Source organism: Citrus clementina, unplaced genomic scaffold (genome assembly GCF_000493195.1).
Source record: "Citrus clementina cultivar Clemenules unplaced genomic scaffold, Citrus_clementina_v1.0 scaffold_3, whole genome shotgun sequence".
NCBI lineage: Eukaryota > Viridiplantae > Streptophyta > Magnoliopsida > Sapindales > Rutaceae > Citrus > Citrus x clementina.
Genome location: NW_006262339.1, coordinates 47,034,918 through 47,058,243, shown reverse-complemented (window position 1 = coordinate 47,058,243; position 23,326 = coordinate 47,034,918). Strand labels below are relative to the sequence as shown.

The window sequence follows — 23,326 nt, the reverse complement described above, 5'->3', positions numbered from 1 at the left end:
TTCTTTATGAAAGATGTCTTTTTCAAAAAAGAAAAAAGTAATGCTGCATTAACAGAAAATATTACGAGAGAGAACTACAAATTGCATAAGCTCATCCCCTAGCCAAATACACGACTAGCTATCATTTCAAACACCCCAAATTTCTTATCAACCTTTTCCTTAACAAAAGCAACGAGATTAAGCATGTTTTCATAAGTCGAGTCATCGACATCTACCAAGAAGTTGGCATGAACATTTGAAATCTCCTCTAGAGTCTTGATGAAATTGAGCATAGGTTAAAAAGATGACTCCCTAATTGGCTGGAGCATCCCCTTAGGGAAAATTTAGTTTTCTTATAATGTTCTTTTTATTTTTTTGATGAATTATTAATTTAAAAAAAGAATTTGTTCGCAAAGATAAAGAATCGATTTACTGGAATTGATATAGGGGCAATTTTGAAAGAATATAGATATGCTTATAAATAATGAATTATTTCCATCAGTAATGGAGTTCGTTTAGAAGAGGGGTTTTATCAAGACATTAGAGGGGTGCCAATAGTCCAACTCATTTATTTATTTTTTCAGTTTTAACTTTTAAAGAACGGGTCAAATTGAATTTGTGATGAGATCGAGGAGGGTTTTGAGATGGGCTTCCCTAACACACCACGTCATCAAACGGAGGCCAACTTTGGGCAACGGCATCGAACCCACAATGCCAACCGGAATAATACTCGAGCCTTGAATTGGTACCACGTGGACAGGAGGGCCCCACCCATAGTCAATCTGGTTGAATCCCAGTCGTCCCCACTCTGATATAAACAATGTTGTATAAGCCAGAGGTGGGGCGAATGGGTCCTCACCGTTCCTGGTAAAATCTCCATTCATGTACTTAGCAAATTCAACAGGTAGCTCGGCTTTTGCTTCTTGTATCAGTTTCACAACATCAACATTCGTCGCCTGTGTAAGCCAATCACTTGTTGTAGTAATAGTCACAGGAAAGAAGCAATTGCCGTAGAAGCCTTTAGGCAGTGGAGGGTCCAAAAGTTGACGGCAATTTGCAAAGAACACAAGCTTGAGTTGGGTGTTTGGCCCGAAGCTTATTGCTCTTGTTCTGTGCCTCCACAAACTGGCAGCTACAATTTCAAAGGCAGAGCATTTTAGGCCTGTTGAGTCGTAAAATTGTCGCTTGAGCTGGTTGATTTGATCCATTGGAATGTCTATGTTGGCATGCTCTAGCCGGTAACTGGGCATCGGTGGCGGTAAGTAATTGTGCAATAGTGTGGCATTTTCCAATCGAGTTTGAGGTGTTGATGGAAAGAAGTCCCTGTGCCACACTGGTGCCACCCTGGGATGTTCGAGGCCTCGAGCTAGCTCCCCAACAGCATTCAGAAATTGTGCAGCTCCTAGTCCATCACATATGCTGTGGCAGAATGTCAGCCCAATCACAAAACCACCACATGCAAATTGGGTCACCTGGAAACACGAAGTTACTTAATTTTGCATCAAATATTTTTAATTATTTGGCTTTTGCAGAGTTAAAATTGATATTTATCGTGGCTAGTAACTAATGCGTGCCTGCATTTGAACAAGGGGTTCGACGTCGCCGTCGGTTTTCGGAACGGAATCAGGAAGGAGCTGATCATAGGGAATGGATGTAACATCATTGAAGTAATCAACAGAATCCAGGGTACAAATAGCAGATGCCTCAACAAACCATGCACCGTCTCCAGAACATTCAACTTGAAACTGGCCTTGGCTAGACTCCTTTAGCCTTCCTGCCAGAGGGTAATAAGGAACCAATGCCCTAGACAAGGCTCCTTTTATAACATGTGCTGCTGCTTCAGGTTCAGGGCCACGTCGTTTAAACACGTGCAGTGTTCGAGCATTGCATCTTAGAACTGGTATTTGATCAATGGATGACAGGTCCAGCGTGCCAGATGGTGTTGGTGTGTGCTCGGCTGGCCTTACGAGGCTTCGGTTTGATCTGATTACGGGGAGAGCCATGAGGGAGCTTATGCAATAAAACTTTCTGATTCTGACCACATCGTTAGAGCATTGCTTGAATTCTTTTATACGGACCATATGCAGAGGATAGTGGAAGTTAATATTTTAAATAGGTGAACTTGACTTTAAAGTCTAATTCTGGTTTGGTAGTGTGAGACGATAACTTGGCAATGTAGGATTCCGTATGACTTGTGTTAGGAATTTTGTGCACGGTTATACCATCATTGGATTGAAAATTTGAAATGAATTATGTTCATTGTTTAGTAGTATTTTGGTGAAGACGGAATTGGTTGTAAACATAATTTTATTTTTCAAATTTAAAAAAAAATAATAATTTAGCTATCATATATAGATACGTTTATTTTATAAACTAATATTATTGAACACGTTGAAATTAGAATTACTAATTAAACAATAAAAAAACTTATTATTTTAGTAATTAAACAATCTCATTTTAAATTACAATGTATTTACTTATTAACTAATGAAACTTACTTATTAAATAATAAGGAACTAAACAAAATAATTCGAATGTCAATAAACTCTCACACTTTTTTCCTTGAAGCAAACAACCCCCTTATGTTTCAAATAGAAAAAGAGGAAATTATAAGTCAATAATTGCTTTCATAAACGAGAGAACGAACAAAAAAAAGTTAAATAACTGCTGCGCTGCAAACGTCATAACTCATACTGTATTTTATTTTTCTGCTAATTTTTTTTTTTTTTTTTTTTTTGGTTCCCTATATAAAAAGACATAACAGAGCAAGAAAGGATTTTCCTCTTACCTCTTTTTAATATGATTTTTCCCTCTATTATGCATATGGAACAATGACAGATTGTTTACAACGAAAGAAATGAGACAAGCAAAGCTAATAGAATAACCTGAAAAAGAAAAGAAAGGGCAAGGGCTAAAAATAAAATAGGGAACTGTCTCCATGAATTGGCTTTGTCGTCTTCTCCACCCCATCTCTGAATCTGATATTTTTTATTCCTTTTACCGGATGCTTTCCCTTGGGGCGCTCCTTTGGTCATTGTCTATCTCTCTAATGAGTATGTGACTGACATTCAAACATTCAAACGAGGCTCTATATGTACGTATAAACGGAGGCCGCGCTAAGAGTAATTTACATAAACTTAGAGATTGCATTTAATAACCTAAATATTGTTTGATTTAATGGTTGTCTTAAATTATTGAATATAACTGGTTAATGTGTGTATATATAATCTTTCTCTAGTCTAAGTGTCCTTATTTTTCTTTTTATGCAGATACATTTTTAAATTGTGAGATTTAAAAATAATAATTTTTAATTTTTTAAAATTGCATAGTGTGTTAACGTTAAAAAAAAAAAACGAATATATGCACTTGTGAATGATTATATATATGGATCATGAATATAGTAGGCTATGATGCACAACAATTCAAGTGGCTACATCTACATGGCTTGTGAACTGTCATGTGCCAATCAATAATTGAGCCGAGTTAGTATCTTCGCGTACGACGTCAGCTTCAAATTACCGTTTGGAATAAATTTTCAAGGCTTAAGCCTTAACGTCAAGATACAAAAAAGCGCAAATATATAATTTTTGTTTCCCTTATCAGTAGTTAGTTATTGGGAGAAAATGGCAAAACTCAGTCCTCAGCAAGATGTGTACCCGGGGAGAGGCGAGAGCCACCAATGAACTTGTCATGTTCACGGACCCACACCCACATCAATCTTATTTTGATGTGGGTGTGGGTCCGTGAACATGATAACCTGGCAAGAATATGATAGGGTTGGTGGCTTATGCGAACAACCAAAGCAACCAATCGTACTCAACATCATCAACCACTACCGCACACCCATCAGGCTTCTCGTTTAACCTTCACCACCTTCTCTTTTTACATTTTCTCTTTTTCTCGGATGGAACAAGAGCCTTTTCTCGGCTCCCAAACTCGACCCCAACACCAACTCGAAGCCATCCTTGAAGAAGAACACGACCATGACACGTTGCATACAGTCCCACAGTCTCTCTCCTCTCCACACATCTTCAACGAAATCGAAAACTTGGACCAACCACAATCACAAGCACCGCCTGAATCCTCAACAACCTGGAAACCCGGTTCGCTTCACCGGTCCAAGACTGCCCCAGCCTTGGTTGTTTTACGTGATGTGCAACAACAGACCTCCCAAGTTCCAAAGCCGAAGTCAGAGTCCAGTTTCATTATCAGACAAGCTTTTGTCTTGCTCTCTATTTACCTTTTTGTTGGTGTTGTTATATATTCCTTTAACACAGATCACTTCTCGGGTGTTGAAACTCACCCAGTCGTTGATGCTCTTTACTTTTGTATTGTCACTATGTGTACCATTGGTTATGGTGACATTGCTCCTTTAACACCGGCTACAAAAGTTTTTGCTTGTCTATTTGTATTGGTGGGATTTGGGTTTATTGATATTTTGTTAAGTGGGGTTGTGAACTATGTTCTTGATCTTCAAGAGAACATGATTTTAACTGGCATACAAATGGGCAAAGTGAAGGAAGGATTTTCAGCAAGGGATTATATTGTTGACGTGGCAAAAGGAAGGATGAGGATAAGATTGAAAGTTGGTTTGGCACTTGGCGTGGTGGTTCTGTGTATTGCTATTGGAGCTCTGATCCTTTTTTTTCTTGAGGATCTTGATTGGCTTGATTCGTTTTATCTGTCAGTTATGTCAGTTACCACGGTTGGGTACGGGGATAGGGCATTTAAGACCTTGCCTGGAAGATTTTTTGCTGCAATTTGGCTTCTGTTTTCCACCCTCATGGTTGCCAGAGCGTTTTTGTATTTGGCAGAGGCGAGAATTGATAAGAGACACAGGAGAATTGCTAAATGGGTGTTGCAGAGAGAGATCACCATTGATGATTTGCTTGCTGCGGATATGAACCATAATGGCTTCATCAGGTCAGGATTCTGAGCTTTTCTGTCTATAACAAATTTTGATATGTGATTGCTTTTCATTTATGGAATTACATACGTAGTTGCACGTTTATTAACAGAGGAATTTAGTGTATTCGTTGTGAAACTTAGATAATAATAATAATAATAATAACTAAAAAAAAATGATCTTTTAAGTAGCTTTTGTAATTAAATTTTTGAAAACTTAGGTCCATTGTTTTTTAATTGAAAATTTGTTTTCAGCAAATCAGAATATGTTATCTTCAAGCTTAAAGAGATGGGAAAGATTGGAGAGAAAGATATATCACAAATCTGCAATCAGTTTAACAGGCTTGATCCTAACAACTGTGGAAAGATTACACTGCCTGATCTCCTGGAGAATCATCTTTGACATGGGATGAATTATTTTTCGTTTATATTCTTTCCTGGAAGAGACATTGAAGTTGCAATGATCTTCTCGCCAGAAAAAGTAGATGACAAAAATTAAGTGTATAGTATTTAGCCTCTTAGGATAGGGGGGAAGATTGTAGTTTATCGACAACAAATTGCAGCTGGCTGCTGCATGAGTTGGTCATTGAAGGAGTATATAAACCTTAGTAATTCTTTTTAAGATAGTGCACCTTTTCGAAGAACAAGGAACTTGTAGAAACTGAACATTAGAAGAAAATATAATCCCATGGCTTCTGGGGAATTCTGATTTTAATTTAAATGATTTTGTGATCGGTGATATATGATACATGTGTCAATACTGTAATCACATACGGTGAGAAAATTTCAAACCTAGACAATGATCATCTTTTCTCTTCTTTTGTTATTGTATCTATCGGTAATTGAACTTGATAGCTTCAGACTCCAGTGAGAAATAATGCGTGAAAAGGAAAGAGAGGGACGTCTGTGTATTTTATCAGGTCCTTCATTGAGCGTCTGGATAAGAAATTGACGTGTTGCAGAAAGTAATGTTTGCTCTCTCTCGAACGTAGTCATGGTTTTCCAGAGCCACTAAGGATTTCGCTAGTAAATGATCACCTGGGCCTTTGTTTTTTTTTTCTTCTTTTAAAGCTTTAGTATTAAAATTAAGGAATATAATCAAAGTTTCTTGATATATAAATTCGCCATTAAAATTTTCTAACAATTATATTTTATTACTTAATATTTTGACTGTTACCATTTTACCATTCAAATCTTGACATTGTTAAAAAAATTTTGCGGTCACGAGGATGAGAATATTTGAGAAATTTCAAATTGAAGTTTTTTTTTTATTTCTTGTTTAAATTTTTATTTTTTCTCTAGACATCTGATTTAAGAGATTTTTTTTTCAGTAATTAGAATTTTGTTATATTAAAATATTCTCAAAATAGAATTTTAAGTTTTCTAATAGAGTGACGATTAGTGAAAACTATGATCATACATTCATAAACAAAGTAATTCATGATTAGTAATTTATTTTTTTATTTATTATAAAAACAAGCCAAAAGGAACAAAAAATAACGGTAGGGGTGTCAAAAACTTTATGATAAAGATTTTTGAGGCATTTTTAAAAATAAAGAGACAAAACGAGTACTAACCTCAAAATATAGGGATTAAACGAATTTTTACTTATTTTAATAAAATGAAATTCTAATAACTGAAATAAAGAAAAAACTAAAAAAAGGCTTGGAAATCGGATGTCTATAAAAAAAATTTTAAAAATTAAAAAATAATTAGGAAAGTAATATTAGCTGAAATTTCTTAAATATTCTCGTAACCTTAGCAAAATTTTAAGTTTTTGATGAAAAATGGTAACAGTTAGAATATTAGATAGTAAAATTTTAGTAAGCCAAAATTATTTGTTCTTTTCAATTATCATATATCATCTTGCCTTTTCACGTTTTGTTATACAATAAGAGAAGGTAGTAGTTGATGTAACTAAGTAAGCATAAGCAGCAAGTAGTCGCAAACATTGACGCTATGGATCACTCACTATATTTGGCTCCTAATCTGTGTTCGGGTCTTTAACATTATTCAGTCATAAACAAAACTAATAAAGTCGAATAATCTGCACAAGCCGATCAATTTCATTTGCAAGCACAGGCCAGCAAATATAGCCTGCAAAACATGCAATTTCCAAGTAGAGATCGCCTGCCTGACAACGATAACTCAGAATGAATCTTGAAAGCATAACTAGTGATGACATTATTGACAAGCAATTTGAAGAATTACAAACATAAATGAAATAAGATTTTACAAGTTTTGAATTAGACAAATTAACAAGTTCGATCAGTCAATCCAGTCGGTGAACAAAACAAAATTGAGCACAACGCAAGGGGAAGTCCGAAGGGACCCAAGTTTATCATTTATCAAGCCCCGGCGGCCAGCTTATCTTTCTAAAGGCCCAGTGATTGGTCGACGCTGACGATGACAGTTGAGTTGACTGGATGATCACGGCTCGAAAAATTAAAATGAGAATAATGAAATGAATCTGTTAGTTAATAGCACTACTCCGAAAATAAATGGCCATTACGAAGAGTACGACGGGTAATTTTTAAAAACTTCTCATGGTATTTGGACTTGTTGCAAGTAGATGGTGTGAATTTATTTATTTATAAAAAATTTTCTACCGTCAGTTAATTTTAACATTGACCGTTAGTTGACTGTACAAAGATAGTATTACCTTTAATAATAGTTTGTAGACAGAAATAACTAAAAAAAAATTAAAATTATTGACTATTTTACCCTCTTTAAATTATTGATATTTTCTTAAAATTCCTATAAAAAAGATAAAATTAAAAACTTGAAAAATTATCTTTAAATTATTGATATTTCCTTAAAGTTCCTACAAGAAAGATAAAATTAAAAACTTGAAAATGAAATAGTCATAATCTTTACCTATGATGTTATAAATCTTTGGAATTGACAAGGATAAAATTGTCAAAAAATAGGGTTTGTGTTTTTCGCGCCAACAATTTTAATTTTTTTTAGTTATGTTAGTCTACAAATTATATTTAATGGTAATATTATCTTTGTACAGTTAACTAGTGATCAATGTTAAAATTAACTGACGGTAAGAGATTTTTTACAAATAAATAAATTCTCGCCATTTACTTACAACAAACCCAAATCTCATGGGAGATTTTTAAAAATTACCTAGTGTACGACCCATTTACATAACATAGTAATGGACTAATGGCAATTTTCTGATCACATGGGTTGAGTTTGGGATGGAGAGGTAGGCCGAGGCCATGCGCCAAACAACTGTACGCCACTACGCGTGTTAATGATTTAATTATTTATAGGTACTTGCCATGCGTCTGTTCCCAACAAGGCTGGAGCGGTTGTCCTTGTCCACCTCTTCATAAATTCAACATCAAACCAAACGGAGGACAGCTGTTTTGATTCTGATTTTTTTTGTTTAAGGAGGAGGAATGAAATATTTGAATTTGAGATATACCCATCATCGAACATACGTAACTTATGAGAATTGAGGGGCGTATAGTTACAAATAACAACAAACATATGTAGCTTGTAGCACATACGGAGAAGTGGGTCAGAAGATTTCTCAACAACTTGAAGAATGGGCCGGGGTTTGTTGTTATTTTATATTATGTCGAGTGACTTTGAAGCTTTATTTTGCCCAGGGAAAGGCAGTCAAATTATAAAGCAACATCTGTATTGTATTTGTATCCTCTTCCCGACAAAAATAACACATTTTCACATGTATGTGGCCGCCGGTTTCATGAATATCCCAAACAGGGAGCTTGCTACGGTACAGTACATTATCTGTTACGTACTACGCACCCAATGGTGGAAGGACACGAATGCACAGGAGAAAGAAATTGCTTCCCAAATCCACCCTTTGTGGAGCTGGCTAAGGTGCAGCTGTTAGGTACAGCGTCTGCAACGTAGCCTTATCCCCCCAACACTACGTCCTTCTTTCATCATTGATATTCTAATGATTGATAGGTTGCCTAAGTTAAAACATCACGCAAAGAATTAAAGATTGCCCAGCTAAAGGGCAGATTTTTTTTCTCTCTCTCTTTTTTTATTTTCAATATATTTATTAAAAAAAAAAAAAAAAACGGTGTGTAAGTATCACATTCTGAATCGCTAACGAATTATTCCAATTTGTTTCGGTTTTTCTTTGCTGGTGAAAACAACTTTCTTTGTTAATCAACTAAACTAACAAAGTTGAGACTTGAGAGTAGGAGTCATATCAAGTAAATTCATTAGGAAGTCAGTGGCACATGTGTCGACCTTCTATTCTTGACTAAAAATTGTTTGCTCTACCAAATTCGTTACCAGTTCCATTATCAATTGATAATTATATAAGTCCCCCTAACGTCGTATGGATAGGTTCACATATGTCGGCTTGTTTTACAATTTAGATTATTATTATTATTAATTGTCAAAGATGTCAAACGGATTAAGTGAACTTATTTAAGGGTAAATTTCGGATTATTACCTTGTGAATTGACTATTTCTAAATCATTCCTTTTTATTTTTGAAAACTTCAATTTATTTTTATATTTACTCAAAAGATAAGAAAAAAAAAATAAAAGTGGGTTAATATTTTTTTTGTTTTTTTTTTCAAAAAATGGGTAAATTAAAGTTTTGAAAAGTAAGAGAGATTATTTAAAGATAATTAATTTATGAAGGAAGTAATTCGAAATCAATCCTTTTATTTAATTAACAGGTTTTAAAAACTCACCACTAGATACCCAAAGTAAGTAGAATACCAGATGTACTTGCGAAGAAATACAATAATAAATCAACAGGTGCAAGTAATTCTATACATATTTATTGGGAGTCCACTCCACACCAGAAGTTGCTTCACTGGTTAATTTGCACCCGGTTGCTTTAATCATATCACAAAGCATTTTAAATCGTTTTAAGCATGCTGGATAAATACTGGAAACAAATGTACTATAAGGCGAAATCTGCAGTTTTCAAAGGCACTCTTCTTGTAAATTAGGCCGACGTTAGTAAAATGGTAGAGCTGTTTTAACTTAAAAAGTCTTGTAACATGTCGTTAATAAGACAGAGACTACAAAGAAGTTGAATTTGGATTTGTAATGTTTCATCCCACAGTGTAAAATTCTGAATTAACTAACAACTATCTCCTCCAGGAATTGGTTAAATTAAATTTACCCAAAAACTAATTGTATTGTCAATAATTTTCAAATTTTCAGACTAATTGGGAATACATTTTTTTATATATATTTTTTCAAATCTTTTCTATATTTATTAATTTTATAAATAAAAGAATTAATCTTTAAGGATTTGATTGAATGACTTTTAAGTGATTTTATTTTACTGTATATCTAAATTTAAATATAGGATTTTAGGGTTATGTTCGGATGTTGGATAATAAAAGGTGGGGTTAGACTAATTTGAAGAATAAAAAAAAAAAAAATCAAATCTAGTGTCATATTTGACTGTCGTGACTAATAATTTAGTCCAACATTCATAGAATTATTAATGTCTATTTTTACATGGGTTTAAATAGGATTAAATATCTTATAATCTAAATTTGTTGCTAATATCAAAATTTTATTGCACAATTTATTTTTAATATTTTAAAATTTAAGATTAAACTATATTTATATTTCAATAATTTATTTTAACTAGTATGTAGTATATTAAACATAAAAAATATTCAATCATTTATTTACAATAATATTGAAATTTAAATATTAAATTTAACAAACAGTTATATGATTTAGAAAAATATATTATTTAAATATTATTTTAGATTCATTAAATTAAATTTGACATACCCCTGTCCAACACCATACCAAAGAAAGGACAATACTATATAATTCAATCTAATTAAAATTAATCTAATTTAATTCAATTTTATTTAATTTTAAGAATTAATTCAGTCTAATCCGACCTCCCAAAAATGACTAACGAGAACCAGAAATTGATTTGATTTTCAGTCGCTACGTACATAAAAGCTTTTTCCCGTGATCCGTGTCACTGCGTTTTAGGTCAAATGCCGAATGGCACAATTCACTTTTGTTGACCCCACACGGAACATAGTGCGAGCGAGATAGGTTGGGACCAAAAAAGCCCACCGAAATGGGGTGGACATTCTGTCATTGTTAATGTTAACTTCAAGTAAAAGTCAAACAATCAAACAAAACTACTTTCCCGGAAAAAAAATATCAAAATGATTCCAATTACTTTTACTTTTACTTTTATTTTTATTTTTATTTTTATTATAAAACATTATGCTTACAAAATTGCCAGATATTTATGACGGCAAACCTAAGAATGAATCATTTATATTTAGAATAAAATCATATAATACTTGGTAGAAATTAGAGAATCAACCTAACGTAACTGACAATGAAAATAATTTTTCATCCAACTCATAGTTGATATATTTTGAAAAAAAAAAAAATCGACCCCACAAATATATTTAGCAACAAAAATTGTATAAGGAAATTAATTTATTATCCAACTATCAGTCATCATATCTTACTGTATCACAATAAATGGAAAGTTGTATTTTCAATGATCAGTTTAATTACTAGGACAAATCTGTGGTACCACTGTTGTATGGTACCACAGATAGATCCAACCATTGGATCTAGCCCACAGTTGTCACCAGAGCTAGATCCAATGGTTGGATCCAGCTGTGGTACCATACAACTGTGGCACCATAGCTGGATCCTAATTACTAATACATTATCAATTTTAAAAATTAAAAATATACATGAGAAGGCCAACTTCACCTTACCTGCAGGCTGCAACTGAGCGAGCAGACCCACATACAGAATCTCCAGTTAGACACGTATATATAAATAACACCTTCCTCTGCCTCGCTTTTACAACAGAACACAATGGGAACGGCCATGGAGGAGGTCCGGTGGTTGAATTTGATGTTTCTCTTGCTAAATGTGTTCATAGTGTCGAGTGCTGCAAATGGTGCAACTGGAAATGAATTTGTCTCAGCTGTGGGAGACCCAGGAATGAGAAGAGATGGCTTGAGAGTTGCGTTTGAAGCTTGGGACTTTTGCAATGAAGTCGGCAAAGAAGCTCCTGGCATGGGCAGCCCTAGAGCTGCTGACTGCTTTGATCTTTCAAGTAAGCACAATCACCGTAGAAGAAAAATCACATTATAAAATTATTGGGTTCTTTCTTTTTATTTTTTCATTTATATTTATTACTGTTTTTAGCAAGTCTTGAATCTTTGTTGTGTTGGAATGGAGCAGGTTCTTCTTCTCTTGTGCACAGAGTATCAGAAGCTGATAACAAGCTTGGTGTGGGGATGGCATTTTCCGGCTTGAACCCAGAAGCCGTGAACAACCCAGACCTTTATGCCGCAGAGAAGGAGTTGTATTTGGGTTCATTGTGTCAAGTTGAGGACACCCCAAATCCCTGGCAATTTTGGATGGTTATGTTGAAAAATGGAAACTATGACACGAGGTCTGGTTTGTGTCCTGCAAATGGGAAAAAAGTACCACCTTTTAGTCCTGGAAGATTTCCTTGCTTTGGAGCTGGGTGTATGAATCAACCCATTCTATTTCATCAACCAACACAGCTCTTTAGAGATGGTACACTGAGAGGAAGCTTTAAAGGTACTTATGATTTGGGAGCTGACATCGAAGCCGGACTTGATGGAGTTTCCTTTTATGAGGTGGCTTGGGAGAAGAAAGTTGGTGCTGGGAGTTGGGTTTTTAAACATAAACTCAAGACTTCTAAAAAATATCCTTGGTTGATGCTCTACCTCAGAGCTGATGCAACTAAAGGGTTCTCTGGAGGTTACCATTATGAAACAAGAGGAATGCTCAAAACTGTAAGTATACCATTACTAATTGGATGAGTTAATCGTTATATTGATAATTCTACCACGGATATTGACCCATCTTTATTTCTTTTTTTCTTTTATTAATATGCCATTACTAATTAATTGTTATATTGATAATTCTATTATGGATATTGACCCGTCTTTATTTCTTTTTTATATTAATTGTGGCTCTCGTCAAGTGAAAAATAGATAGGTAGCTAGTCTTATTGCTTGTCTTAATACTAAATATGTATTCGTCTAATTGGCAGATATTGATAAGAGAAAGATTGTAAACTAGATAGTTAAAGCATATTCCTGCAACTCTAATTGGAATGATTTAAATTCGGGTGTAGCTTCAAAGATGGGTAAGTCATTAACAATTAACCTGTCATTATCCAGCCAGTATAGATTAATAACTCTTCCCAAATAAAGTTAATATGTAAAGCCTCAACAGATATTTATTCTTTCATATTCATAAGGAATTGTTTCCATAGACCTTGAATTAGAGTAGTGAAAGTCACAAGGTCATATTATTTATCTCTGTATGTCATAAAAGCCATACAGCTATGGTTGGAAGCTGTATTCATGTTCAGCCTTTTTGATTCCCAGGACTGCAATCTTGAGGTAGTCAAATCCCAACTAATTCAACCAAAAACTTAATATATGATCAATGGACCCATCTTCACTCATATTTCTGTAACCTTTAGAACAGGTCAAACTGAAACAGAATTTTAGATGCAGTTACAAGAGATACACATTACTTTCTTGGCTCCCCTTATGGTAGTTAGTTAAATGTAAATCACACAGTTAGATTACAAAACCTTGGATCAAGTTGGAGTGACCCAATTTTTGTAATCAAATGTCCATATTGTTCTGATTGCTTATGGAGATAAACTTCAATTCCGTCCAATTCGGTTAAGTTGAGTTTCTCTGTTGTCTTCTGTGTGTTGCTATATCTTCACGGTTGTGTGACATGAACAAAATGGTTGTTTTCCAGCTTCCGGAGTCACCTAATTTCAAGGTAAGATTGACTTTGGATGTCAAACAAGGGGGAGGACCAAACAGCCAGTTCTACCTGATAGATATGGGCAGCTGTTGGAAGAATGATGGCAGTCCGTGTAATGGGGACGTGTTTACTGATGTAACCAGATACAGTGAGATGATCATAAACCCTAGAACTCCAGCTTGGTGCAGCCCTACAGCTCAGAAGAACTGCCCACCGTATCACATTACTCCACACAACAAAAAGATTTATAGGAATGATACTGCCAACTTCCCATATGGAGCTTATCACTACTATTGTGCTCCTGGGAATGCTCAGCATTTGGAGCAGCCAGTCGACACTTGCGATCCTTACAGCAATCCTCAGGCACAGGAGATAGTTCAGTTGCTGCCGCACCCTATTTGGGCTGAATATGGCTATCCAACCAAAAAAGGACAGGGTTGGGTAGGGGATGCAAGAACTTGGGAGCTTGATGTCGGTGGCCTATCCAGTAGGCTATACTTCTATCAGGTTAGTGTTGCATAAACTACCTTAATGACAATGCATTACATTTCATTATCAATCAATTTTAATTTATGGAAATGGCTTCCTTCTATTTAGGATCCAGGCACCCATCCAGCTAGAAGAATATGGACATCACTCGACACGGGTACTGAAATTTTTGTTAGTAAGAAAGATGAAGTAGCAGAGTGGACACTTAGTGACTTCGATGTTATTCTAACATAATTCAACATTTTATTTTACCTTGGTAGCTCTAGGCTTTCTAGCAATGTCTTTCCATTATTCTAAGGAAAGAAAATCTTTATGAAGTAGGTAAGATTGCCAGGATTGCGATTTGTGAAGCCAGAACAAGCCCACAAGGGCAGAGCGTCCTCATTCCAGATGTTTACAGTCATTTGTATTATTACTAGTTTTCACTTTGAAAACTCTAAAGAAAGAATTTTTTGGTGACTTTATCAAAAGTAAAAACTCGGTTCTGGAGAGGCGGTGACGCCAAGGTTCTTTTAGGCAGTGCATTTATTTATTTATTCATTTATGTTTTTTGGTTAATGTTTACAAAATATATTAGAATCTGGGTACATTAGGAATTTAGATGCTCCAAAGTCTATTGAAACTTGATCTCGAGTCTTAACCTTATGCAATGGACAAATTTGATACTGTTGAAGGGACCGCCATGGAGTTCACATAATAACAAGGTCGATTGATAGAATACGGTGGACCTACCCACCATGTGGTTAGACACCAAACACGTACCAAATATTACTACCGTCGCTTCAAAACAAAATAGCAATAATATTTCTCTAGTAATAAAGGGACGAAGCTTCACGCCTCCACGGGATCCACTCCAGCAGCAAATTTTATAGTTAGTTGACACCCGACAACATCACGTAAAGCACAAGATGTCATGCTTTCCGACAGATTAATTAATTGATTTTGTTGCTTTTCCTTCAAATTGAGCCATTACGATTGTGAAATACGAACCTCTGTCCCCGCATTCCAAGTCCCATGGTGCATTTTTCACCGCAATGAGAATCTGGGCCTTCTTAGGCCCAATTGATTGTGAACGATTCCTTTCTCACCCACCCACATGCCCCAAGTTATAAAATAAATTTAGTGCCGTCGGCACCCTGGCGTCTTTCTCATCGAACTCCTTTTACTTAAAATCTTTTACGTCACGCGTATTTACAAGAATCAGGTTGGGTCAGGCCTTTTATTCATCAGTTCTAAGCTACAAACTCGTCAATTAGATATATTTTGTAATTTGTGCCCGCATGTTTAGCTTTGATGTCATGCGTCCATTGTTTACATAAAGTTCTAAGGTTCTTCTTATATTGAATTTGAGTGGGAATATTGGCACGCCTCCAATATCTCTTAAGACTCATTTAATTATTTTACAATTTTTACTTTTATTAAAATTACATAATAAGATGATTTCTAATTAAAACCCCACTCAAAATTTAAATAATTTTTTCTTTTTAAAAAATCTAACATTCTAGAAATTAAAAAAAAGTTGTTTTTTCCTCTAATTTTTTGGTGAGGAATTTACCACCGGTGATTGCAATGGAGAGAAGAAAACCGATTGTTTTTTGTTTCTTTTGAATTGAAGAAATCCTATTGTTGAAATGAGATTTAATAATGAAAATAAACAACAATTAGAGAATGTGGTTTACAATAATAAGTTTTAATTAAGGGTATTTTTGTCATTGATGGAGGTATTAAAAGAATTTTATAATTTTAAAAATATTTTAATGGGGTTAATAAAGAAAAGGGGTATTAAGAAATATTTATAGGGGTGCAAATTAATTTTTCAAGTTTTCACCTATCTCGTTTGATTTTTTATGTATGATATTAATTAATTTTATTATTGATTATTAACATGCACTCAATCAATAGATGACACATAAAATAAAACATTAATTATGATATAAATTAGGTATTCCCACAAAATAAGCATTATGTTACTGATGGGCTTAACTACAACCTTAGATATCCTGGGGATAAAACAATTAATAAAAGATAGGTGTTAGTAACAGTGTACTCTAAAAGGGGTAAAAAATATTAATTGAATTGATGTATTAAAAAAAAACTAATTAAGAAGTCTAAAGTACAATTTTTTAAATTAAAAAATATTAAATGAATTGATGTATTAAAAAAAAACTAATTAAGAAGTCTAAAGTACCTCTAAAAATGATTTTAAAATAAAAATATCATCAAATTTTTAAAATGCAAATTCCAACATTATGCAGACACATCATCTCTCATGTTTTTTTTTAACTATAAAAAAATTCAATCACAAAGATTTTGAAAAGTTCACTAGTTTGAATTTTCTTTAAAGAGGGTATTGTAGAGTATTTTCTAATAAAGCCATATTAAGGTAAAGTTGTTATCCATGAAATTCTCAAGTTAAAAAAAAAAGTGAAAAAAAGAAAATAGTTAGATTCATTAATTTTAATTGCATACTAGAATACTATTACGAGAATAAGTAAAGTACGTTTTATTGGATTTAAAGCTTTTGAAGTTTTACGTAGTATTTTCTTTTAAATATATTTTTGTTTATGTGCCTTGAACTATTTTATTATAATTTTACATGGCATCAATTGTGGTGTGACTTCAATAATTATTATGATTTACTTTTATTTTTGAAAAATTTTGAATTATATAATAATTTCAAGATATAAAATTTATTTTCTAAATGACTCTTTTGCATGAAAAAAATAAATAAATAAAACTCTTTGGGTAAAACTTTTTATGACAGTAATGTATATACTATGCAGCTCTCTTAAATGTGCTTATTTTATGAAATAAAGGCATATCTTGTCAATTTCTATCAAATACATTCCAAACGCAATGCTGCTGGGAATAAAAATATTTTTATCACCAAACTAGATCACATGGGTATTTAGCCACTAGGCTAACCCTAACCTCAATATTATGGGGTTTTAATTTCCTTCCTCAATTTAAGTGAATGTAGTCTTCTCCTTTTTAAAAATGTAGTAGACATCCTCGAATATTAGAGAATGTTATATATTAAAATTTGAGCCGTGCTTCATAAAAATTAATGTGTAAAATAATCTTAACAATATTTGATTTATAAATATAAGTTATAATTTCATGTAATGTGAGTTGTACTCTTAAGCAATAGTCTCATATAATAAATAAATAAATAAAGATCACATGGGTATTTTAGTCATTGCTGTAAGAATTAGGACTTATGTGATATAAATAGATAAATTATGTTTTGTTTGTAGAAAGTTCAGATATTAGGGACCATTAAATGTTATACCAAATTTTGATTAACCTCGTTGACGGGGGCTATATGCAATTTAGCCTCAATTTCACCATTGACCTCTTTCTCTTCTTCACTCTCGTCTCTCCTCTTCCGCATGTCGAGCTAGGGTTCGTGGATCAGGTTTGCTATTCTAATTTGTTCTTCGAATTTTACTTGTATTTTAGTGTTTAAAATCTCGTCAAAGTTGTTTTAAACAGCGGTGCTTAAAAACCCTTGATTGCGATTTGGTATCTAGGGTTTGGGGAGAAACAATAACTTGAAGAACCTCTAAAATTACCATTTTTATGGATATTTACATAACGCATTTTGCTCAATTGTAGGTTAGTATTTTTGCTTTCTTTTCCCCCTTAATTGGACCTGAAACAATTAGATTATTTTTCAAGAGTATGATATCAAATAGTTGGATACGTGAATTCTAAATCCTGCATCACTTTCTGCTGTGAATGGAGCTAATATTTGATGCAAAAGAAACTTGAATGGAGCATTGAGTGCTTTTAAGCAGTTTATGCCTAATGTGTCAGATTTTGATATTTGATGGAAAGTTTCTTGTATTATTGGACTCATTTGATGTTGGTTTTCACAGATATTGGCACTGGGTGTGAAGCTATGGGTAAGGGAAAACTTATTCTTATATGTCAGTCAGGTGGGAAGTTTACAACAGCCAATGATGGTTCATTGGTGTACTCGGGTGGGGATGCTCATGCTCTCAGTGTAAATAAAGAGAGTTCATTTGATGAATTGAAGTTAGAGATGGCGGAGATGTGGAAGTATGATCCTAATTCCATGATTGTCAAGTATTTCCTCCCTAACAACAATAAGACTCTCATCACAATATCTGGCGACAAAGATATAAGACGCTTGATTGATTTTCATGAAGATTCTGGAACTGTTGATGTTTATGTCATGGTTGGTGAGAAGCCGACAGATGATGCTTTGACCAATCCTTGCAGTAGGTAGTGTGCACTTGTTTAAGTTTGGATTAGCATAAAATTGTTCTGTCTTATTATGTTGTTTTCTTCATATGGTTCAGGTTCATGGTAGGACTCTTTAGTCCACTGGTCAATCATCAAGTTTTGATAGCAACCTGAAAAGGGTGCTGCTGAACTATTTGCACATTCAGGGCTCTTGGTCAGAGTTTAGCCAAGTATAGATAGTTGTCACTGTTGCTTTTTTATCTCATGGAAACTTGTTCTTGCAGGTCTAGCAGGACAACAGGGGCTGAGTCCGTCACTCCGTCTGACAATTTAATTCCCCTTCCTTCTGTTTCTGGAGACATGGTGCTACTCAACACCTTGTTTCCAGCTGCTTCAGATGCTGGAGATACAAGGCAGCTCAGTAACTCAGCTCCAGCTGGTTCCGATCTTAGGCAGCAGAAACTTATCAAATCATGGAAAAATTGCATAACTGGTGTACACCAGCGGTTCAATAATGTTCATGACTTTCGTGATGCCTTGTACAAATATTCAGTTGCTCATGGCTTCACTTACTGTTTTAAGAAGAATGAGGGGTTGCGTGTAACCGCAAAGTGCAAAGCTGAAGGTTGCCCATGGAGGATTCATGCGTCGAGAGTCCCTACAACACAATTATTTCAAATCAAAACAATGAATGGAATGCATACATGTAAAGCGGGCCCTGATCCAACAACTCGTTCCAAAGCCTCTAGGAAATTGCTGGCATCGATTGTAAAGGAGAAGTTGCTGGAGGCCCCAAAATGTAAACCAAAAGAAATTGCTGAAGAAATTCGCCGAGATTTTGGAATTGAATTAGGATATGTTAAAGCATGGCGTGCCTTAGAGAATGCCCGGGGAGAGTCTCAAGTTTCATACAAAGATTCTTACAATCAGCTGCCTTGGCTAGTTGATAAAATATTGGAGACAAATCCGGGTAGTGTGGTCACTCTTAGTACGAGGGAGGACTTGAGTTTCCATCATTTATTTGTTGCCTTGCATGCCTCATTATATGGGTTTCAGAATGGTTGCCGCCCTCTTATTTTTCTCGACTCTTTTCCTATAAAATCAAAGTACCAATCAAGTTTACTGACTGCTACAGCATTGGATGGAAATGATGAAATTTTTCCAGTTGCTTTTGGTGTGGTAGATGCTGTGAGTGATGATAATTGGCATTGGTTCTTGCTTCAATTAAAATCTGCACTTTCAACATGCCAATCAATAACATTTGTAACAGATAGGCTGGGGCAACTGAGAGCGTCTATTCTCTCGGTTTTTGAAAATTCGTACTATTGTTATTGCCTTCATCATCTGACAGAGGAGTTAAAAAGAGATCTGAAAGGCTCATATACTGAGGAAGTTGTTAGTGTGATTGTTGCTCACTTGTATGATGCCGCTCAAGCTGGCACACTTGACGAATTTAGCAAATTCATTGACAGCATTAAGAGTGTTTCATCTGAGGCCTTTGATTGGATTCTGCGTAGTGAACCTGAAAACTGGGCAAATGCGCTCTTCAAAGGTTCACGACACAACCAAATGACATCACACATTGCTGAATCATTTTATTGCTGGGTGGGTGAGCTTCCTGAATTGCCAATAGTGCAGATTATCAGTACCATTTGCCGTAAGATTATGGAGCTGATGTACAGCCGGAGGATGGATTCAAATCAGTGGTTGACAAAGTTAACTCCATCTTTGGAAGATAAATTACAGAATGAAATGCTCAAAACACATTCTCTCCAAGTTCTATTAGGACTGGGTAGTTCTTTTGAGGTCCGTGGTTTGGGTACATTCAATGTTGTGAACATTGATGTCTGGGACTGTAATTGCAGAGGTTGGCAACTGAATGGTTTCCCATGTGTCCATGCAGCGGCCGTCCTTCAGCATGTGGGTAGGAATTTGCCTGACTATTGCTCCAAGTTTTATACAACTGAAGCTTTCCGGTTGACATATTCAGAATCAGTAAATCCAGTCCCAGCAGTAGATCAGCTTTTGCAAGCTTCGCAATCTGCGCAAGTTCAAGTACCAGTTCAAGTTCGCCCCCCTCCGCTTCTACCTTTGACTGGGCCGCCAAAGAAGAGAAGAATAAGATGGAGAGGGCGTCCTAAGAGAGAATTGCATTGTAGCAAGTGCAAAGGAGCAGGGCACAACAGAAAAACATGCCATGTATATGCATAGGCGCGGTACATTTTATGAAATTGATGATTAATTTGTATAGCACCTGATGATATTGGTCACCTGAGTGCTAAGGCATGGTGTTGCAGAGACCAAGGAATGGAAGGGATGGAATATAGAGTTATTAACTCTTGACACAAGGGAATTGGGAGTGCTGGCTTGCCAAGCATTTGGGTACTACACTGTGTACGCCAGTGTTCTCTTCACTCTCCTCTCGCTGTAGGCTTTTATATGTACCTTTTAAAGTAGATTGTTATTGTATAGCCGCATTGAGGGTTTTATTGATTTGTATTGACTGACTCATGAGAATGGATTATTGTCTACTTGTTGAATTATTTATTTTGGTCTTGCATAATAATAATGCTCATCGATGTTAGTGGCATTCAATTGTATGGTAGTAGATTGGTGAATGCGCAATAACCTGTTGTGGACTGTTTCTGTGTATGTTATTAATTTTCTCAGCGTGCTGCTTAACTTTTTCTTCGCATTATCTCAGTACGACTGTTATGCTCCGGGTTTCGTAATAAAGTTATGTGAATTTATTAAGTGTTTAGTTCCTTGCACTATAGATTCTCTTAGCTGTAAAATTTTATTTAAGAAGCCAGGCCAAATAAATATAATAATGGACAATTATCAGATAATTATTCACCGACTACCTGTTTTTTTAGATTTTTTTAAAAATGCATATAACTTTTTTTTTAATTAATTTCCACCAGAAGTTATAAAATGTATCATTTTTTCATTGTCGTCTAAATTTCGTAAGAGAAGTTAACAAAATATTAACAAAATGATTATTTTACCTCTTAATGTAAAATTACTATTTCACCATAATTAAATAAAAAAATTAAATTGCTTCACTTTTTCTTTGCAATTTAGACATTAAATAATAAGTTAAACAAAATAATCTAGAATATTTTCACTTTTTTTTACTCTTTTTACCGCATTTAAATGACGTTTATTTTTGCTATGTAAGTGAAATGACAAATTTACCCCTATAACATCAGTAAAGTTACAACAGAATACAAACGGAAGTGGAAAAGTGCAAAAAAAAAAAAACTTTTAGTAGAAATCAACTAAAAAAAAATGTGTATTTTAAAAAAAAACTAAAAAAAACAAGTGGTTGGTGAATAATTTCCCATTATTAATTGGTTGGGAAATCCTTTAACAAGATTTACCGAATTATGGAAAGGGATCAACAGTGAGCTGTTAGCCTAAGCTGAAAAAGAAATAAGAAATAATTAATAATTAGTTTGTTAGTGAGAGGGAGAATAGTGGGAGTGGATGGAGTACCATCATAATCCATGAGTAGTACAAGAAAGTAAGCGCGGTGCGTGTGTAGTACATGGGGAAGTTTTAGGTGCTCCTCCCGATATTCAAAATCAAAACATTTATATGAAATTGGTAGTACACGGGCAGCTAGTCCACGGAGGATGCGATAGTACATAACATGCGTGTACTATTTAACATCAACACTTGTTATCTTCCTTTGTGAGCCTGAGCCTGAGCCTGAGCATTGTAGCCCAGGTAAGGTTTTTGAGGGAGTGAGAGCCGGACTCTGAGACGGCAATGGTAAGGGGGGTACGAGGTAATAATAACTCTTTGGTGTGTGCGTGAGAGAGAGGCAAGAAGCAAGAGACAAAAGACGGGGAACAGGCAGAGCATGGATGGAACCATTAACAGGTTCTCTGTTTTGGCTCCTCCCATGCACTGCCTCTTCCCTGGCTCTCTGCCTTCCTCGTCTTTTTCTCTCCATTTACTTTTTCATTTCTGTTGCCTTGCTGCTTGGCATTCATTTATTTGATGTTATCTGCAATTTTTACTTTTGTTATAACAGTGTGTGTGTGTGTGTGTGTGTGTATTTATATTGACATCTTTTTTGACAAATTTGTGACCTTTTTCATTGCTCAAAATCTAGCAACCTCATTAAAGATCATGCAGCAGAGGATGTGAATGCGGCTATAATTATTTAATTATGGCTTCAGCCCCAGCAGCACGGCGGCCGAAATACTTTCTTGTTAAGGGCTTTCTTTTGTAACAAATTAATAAATCGTGCAGCAGATTCTTCTTTTTTCTTTTTTCTTTTTTTCTAGTCAAATTAATAATTGTAGATCTTAAATTGTTTCAAACAACATAATAATAAAATGTATACATCACCAGAGAAAATTTTGGAATCAGCGTTCATATATTGTAAATTATTATATAAGTTGTGAGCGGATTTGCCATTTATCCAACCACAGGAAGAAAAATCTCTCTCCCTTGGTTGGCCGTCTTTCTAATTTTATAATTTTATTGTCCATCTTTGGTCACCAACTTCCTTGTCAAAATAATGATGTTCGTTGACGAGTAACTACCTTAACTGGACAAATCGCTTGAAAGTTTCTTTCGCGGTACAACTCTCCAATATAAATTATAAAATACAGCTTGCCCCTTTTTTTTTTCTTTAAAATATTTTGCACAATTTTGCTTGTATTACAATTCCAAATAAAAATATAAAGTTACTCATATTTTACCACCCATAAAACTATTGAATCCATTCTCTCAAAATTATGAAAGGAGTAAAAGTGGACCTTTTAACACCCCTCCAAAATTCTTACAACACTTCTTTTGAATTGTATTTCTTAAAATATTCTCAATTTAAAATAAATCATCTTTTTTTTATAAATTTTTACTCAGAAAAATATTTTTTAAAGTTTTATTTATTATAAAATACATACAAATCCTAAAATTTTAAATTATTTTCTTCA

The 23,326-nt window shown here is 34.6% G+C and overlaps 4 protein-coding genes across 7 annotated transcripts; 3 read left to right on the top strand and 1 right to left on the bottom strand.

The window, feature by feature from the left end:
* Positions 1–555: 555 nt before the first annotated feature.
* On the bottom strand, positions 556–2,012 carry LOC18048514 (acyl transferase 4). Its single transcript, XM_024189222.1, has 2 exons — positions 1,553–2,012; positions 556–1,450 (listed from the first exon to the last, which is right to left on the bottom strand). The coding sequence occupies exons 1-2, from the start codon at positions 1,980–1,982 to the stop codon at positions 585–587; spliced, it is 1,296 nt and encodes a 431-aa protein (XP_024044990.1). The 5' UTR covers positions 1,983–2,012; the 3' UTR covers positions 556–584.
* A 1,739-nt stretch (positions 2,013–3,751) lies between these two features.
* On the top strand, positions 3,752–5,599 carry LOC18048513 (two-pore potassium channel 5). Of its 2 annotated transcripts, none has more exons than XM_024187623.1 (2): positions 3,752–4,902; positions 5,148–5,265. In XM_024187623.1, exons 1-2 carry the CDS (start codon positions 3,767–3,769, stop codon positions 5,167–5,169), a joined length of 1,158 nt encoding a protein of 385 aa, XP_024043391.1. In that variant the 5' UTR covers positions 3,752–3,766; the 3' UTR covers positions 5,170–5,265. The 2 variants fall into 2 exon arrangements, with proteins under 2 accessions (XP_024043391.1, XP_006444607.2); XM_006444544.2 differs by having other exon boundaries at positions 3,753–4,902; positions 5,140–5,599.
* Positions 5,600–11,651: 6,052 nt separating this feature from the next.
* LOC18048512 lies at positions 11,652–14,676 on the top strand. Its single transcript, XM_006444543.2, has 4 exons — positions 11,652–11,964; positions 12,093–12,676; positions 13,665–14,180; positions 14,271–14,676. Exons 1-4 carry the CDS (start codon positions 11,721–11,723, stop codon positions 14,394–14,396), a joined length of 1,470 nt encoding a protein of 489 aa, XP_006444606.1. The 5' UTR covers positions 11,652–11,720; the 3' UTR covers positions 14,397–14,676.
* Positions 14,677–17,509: 2,833 nt separating this feature from the next.
* Positions 17,510–21,046, top strand: LOC18048511. 3 transcript variants are annotated; one of them, XM_006444542.2, is made up of 3 exons: positions 17,510–17,580; positions 18,044–18,413; positions 18,659–21,046. In XM_006444542.2, exons 2-3 carry the CDS (start codon positions 18,067–18,069, stop codon positions 20,583–20,585), a joined length of 2,274 nt encoding a protein of 757 aa, XP_006444605.1. In that variant the 5' UTR covers positions 17,510–17,580; positions 18,044–18,066; the 3' UTR covers positions 20,586–21,046. The 3 variants fall into 3 exon arrangements, with proteins under 3 accessions (XP_006444605.1, XP_024044676.1, XP_024044677.1); XM_024188908.1 differs by lacking the exon at positions 17,510–17,580 and adding an exon at positions 17,735–17,780; XM_024188909.1 differs by lacking the exon at positions 17,510–17,580 and having other exon boundaries at positions 18,322–18,409.
* Positions 21,047–23,326: the final 2,280 nt, after the last annotated feature.